At 56.7% G+C, this 3439-nt stretch overlaps 1 protein-coding gene across 2 annotated transcripts in view; it reads right to left on the minus strand.

The window, feature by feature from the left end:
• Positions 1-975: 975 nt before the first annotated feature.
• The window catches only part of AXIN1 (axin 1), a 72218-nt gene continuing 69754 nt past the window's right edge, over positions 976-3439 (minus strand). For both annotated transcript variants that reach the window (XM_009324696.1, XM_009324695.1), the window contains 2 exons: positions 2056-2223; positions 976-1214 (listed from right to left, as the gene is read on the minus strand). In XM_009324696.1, coding sequence (XP_009322971.1) covers positions 1088-1214; positions 2056-2223 — 295 coding nt within the window. In that variant the 3' untranslated portion in view covers positions 976-1087. The remainder of the gene's footprint in view (positions 1215-2055; positions 2224-3439) is intronic.

Genomic DNA, 3439 nt, shown 5'->3' on the forward strand with positions numbered 1-3439 from the left:
CCCACAAACTGGCATCAACAACCCTCCTTGCTCTCTGCAGCGGGCTGCAGTGCCCTCGTGCTGCCTCCCCCGAGACACAGAAGCTGACAAAAGACACAGGACTCATAAAAAGACATTTTTTTGTCCTCAGCTTTAGTGTCTAATCAGTCCCCTCCCCTATTATGTTTCTCCTAAAAAGAGTCCCCTGACCAAAGCCAGAGCCTGGCACCAGACGCCTGGGCATGTCTGCGCTGGGCACACGGGTGCCAGCTGTGTGGAACTGCAGCACACCCCAGGGAAGCGAACCCTTCTCCAGGGGCACGCGGCGGGGGGGGCCACGAGCACGCGGGCTGTGGGACGGGAGCCCCCCGCCTCGCACTGCGGGAAGCCCCCAGCCCCGAGAGCTGGCACTGACCCTTATATCCCTCGGGGATTTACTCGGTCGCAAGAAAGCTCAGGAGGAAAAAAAGCCATCCTACCATGTCCAGCAGCTGAGACTGCCAGGGAGGCGAGAGACCGACTCGTTCCAAATGGCTCAATAATCTTCTGAGGTGAGCTGGGACCACAGCCCCTCCGGAACAGGGCCGCCCCTTCCATGCAGGCAGGGGAGAGCGGCTCTGCCCCGGCAGCGCTCCGGAGCCGTCCATGCCAGGGGGGCTGGGGCAGGGTGCCATGAAAGCGAGGAGCAGACGGAGTCTGGCGGATGACTGTACACTTTGGGCGAGTTCTGCAGTACCTGTATGTTTTACATTTACATAAGAGCACTGTGACATTGGAAATATTTTCCTTTTATTACAATATATCAAAAATATGCAGCTTTAGTAAACAAGGTCATATTACACTTTCTAATGCACTGTACATTGCTACATTACACTTATATTCAGTATGGAGAGGGAGCCCGGGCTCCCACTGGCAGGTTCATGGGGTGAAACGGCATCCAGCGGCAACTCGGAGCTTGCCCAGGTCTGTGCCGGAGCAGGCTGCCGCCCTCCGCCCCGGGCTTGCCTGGCGCCCGTGGCAGCAGCACCGCCGGCATTCGCCCCAGGCCCTCTCCTCCGGTCCCAGAGTCTTTCACAGTCCTGTCCTCGTGCCTCGGCAGCCCTGGAGCTTAGTCGATCTTTTCCACCTTCCCGATGATCTTCTCTTCAAAGATGGGCAGGATGGTGTCATCCTCCCGCACCTCCTCGAAGACCACACCACAGTCGAACTCGTCACTCACTTTCTTAAAGTAATACCTGAAAAACCAGAAACATGGGGGCAGAGAGGAAAAAAAGCAGGTGAATGGTCATGAGGGCACCACGGTCCCCAAACCTGGGTACAGCCCTTCCATGCCCCTGAGCTTGTGGTGCATGGGGGGCCGCTCCCCCAGACATGGAAGCAACTGGGGCCACACTTCTTGCCCCTGCCCTCACCCAGTGAGCAAAAAAGAGTGGTCAGGATCCATGCTGGCACGTTCAGGAGCTCCAGCCCTGAATCCAAGCCCATTCACAGCTCTCTCAAAAGCAGTGGCTGGAGGCACCCATGTTGGTGGAGCATTTCTAGGCAGGCTTTCCCATGGCAGCTCCTACTTGGAAGGGGGAACTTGGAGAGCTACGTGCCCCAAGCCTGGCTCCTTTGGGACTCCGGCAGGACCCAACTTCCCTGTCCTCACTGGAGAAAACTTTGGGAAGAGCCGAAATGGCTCTGGAAATTGGAGGTTTTCCCACAGCATCACTGAGCACCGGCTGATGCTGCTCCTCACCAGCCCAGGACCCCGCAGGACCCTGCAGGGCAGCTCAGAGGCTTCTGTTGAAGGTGCAAACCGCGATGCAGGACATTTCTGCTACAAAACCTGATCTCCCTCATCCCTGTAACCTGCCTCTTCAACAGCCAAGGCGCCTTGGCCGTGCTGCCACATCCCCACCACAGCATGCCCTTCGGGAGCCCTCCTGGAAGGCTCCAGGAGCCCCCCTGACCTACCTCCACTATGCTCCTTCACCTTGGAGGGGGCAACACCACCGTGTCCTGGCAGCGGCGTCTGCCAGGGGTCATTGAAATTCTGCTGGCACCATACCACACGTGGGGAGCAGCCCTTACCTGTAGTTCCCTTTCTTGGTCAGCAGCTCCTTGAACTGTCCCAGCGTCACCACGCGCCCTTTGACGAGGGTGCGGTAAGGGATCGGCTCTCCGCAGAAGTAGTAAGCGACCACGATGTTCTCACAGGGCTGGGACGCGCCGCTGCCTGGTCTCTTCTGGGGCTTCAACCTGCCGTGCAAAAATACAAGCGACCTGCTGAGTATCAGCCCACCTGCCAGCGTTGGCAGGCCCGACAGCCCGTATCTGCAGAGCCTGGATGGAGGTGCTGAATTAACACCCAGGGCCCCCAGGAGCATCCTTTGCTCCAACCACCAGCTCTCTTGGCACGCAGCCACGCGCTGAGGCCAGTGAAGGAGCAAACGGCACTTGGAAAGGCTGGATGGGGCCAGACGGCAGCTACAAGGAGGGCACAGGTTCTAGCTTAGCCCCTTTGTGCTAAAGAAACCCATCCCTGAGCTTTGAGAGGGGATGGCCCTTCCCACAGCACCACCGGCTCGGGGAGTCATTGGTAAGCTCCGGGCAAGGCAGAAGCATCCCAAGCCCACGGCAGCAGCCCCAGGTCACCATCAGCACGCTCCTGGTGCACACTGAGCACGCAGGGCTGGATGTGCGCTTGGGGCCAATAGCACAAACACTGCAGACCGCTCAATTATTGCTGCCGTGGCCAAAATAGCTCAGCACGGCTTTCTGCTGACCTACATCTGCAGGGCTGCGCAGACAGGACCGCTCCTGCTCCCCACGGCTCCTCTGGGCACCCCTCCCAGCATAGATGGGAGTCGGAGGGGATGGAGCTCCCAGCGGGACATGCCCCGGAGGCTTCGCTGCTCGTCCCGTCCGCGCAGGGTGGCAAGGCAGCTGCCATCCCCAAAACCTCAGTGACTTTAAATCTCCTGTGTTTTCCTGACTCTCAGGATGTTGGCTGGTCTCTGCTTCCAGCCCACACACTGGCGTTCTGCTACGTGGTGCCATCACTAGACCGAAAGCATCAGCCCAGTCCTAACCCCATTTGCAGAGGTAGACAAAAGTAGCAATAGTAAAAATCAGGGTACTTTGCCCTTCTGTAGAGCCTTTCATTTGGGGTGCCGTAAATGCTGCACAAACATTGCAGCAGCCTACACAAATTGGTAACTTGGCATGTGTGGTCTAAGCCAGAGGCAGCCTTCTCTTTCAAAGTCACATAAAACAAATTTGGCAGCTTTAAAAAATTATTTAAAAAGCATGCTGGATAAAAAAGATGATTTTGTATTTACATGACTGGAAAGTTGCTATAAAAACCAGAATTTGCCAAGCACATATGAGGTAATCGCAGTTTTGGAAATGACTCTGACCCTAACCTTTAGTGTTGGCTCGTGGGCATAGCACCTTTTTAATGACATTCCCACAT

Source organism: Pygoscelis adeliae, unplaced genomic scaffold (assembly GCF_000699105.1).
Source record: "Pygoscelis adeliae isolate BGI_AS28 unplaced genomic scaffold, ASM69910v1 Scaffold85, whole genome shotgun sequence".
NCBI lineage: Eukaryota > Metazoa > Chordata > Aves > Sphenisciformes > Spheniscidae > Pygoscelis > Pygoscelis adeliae.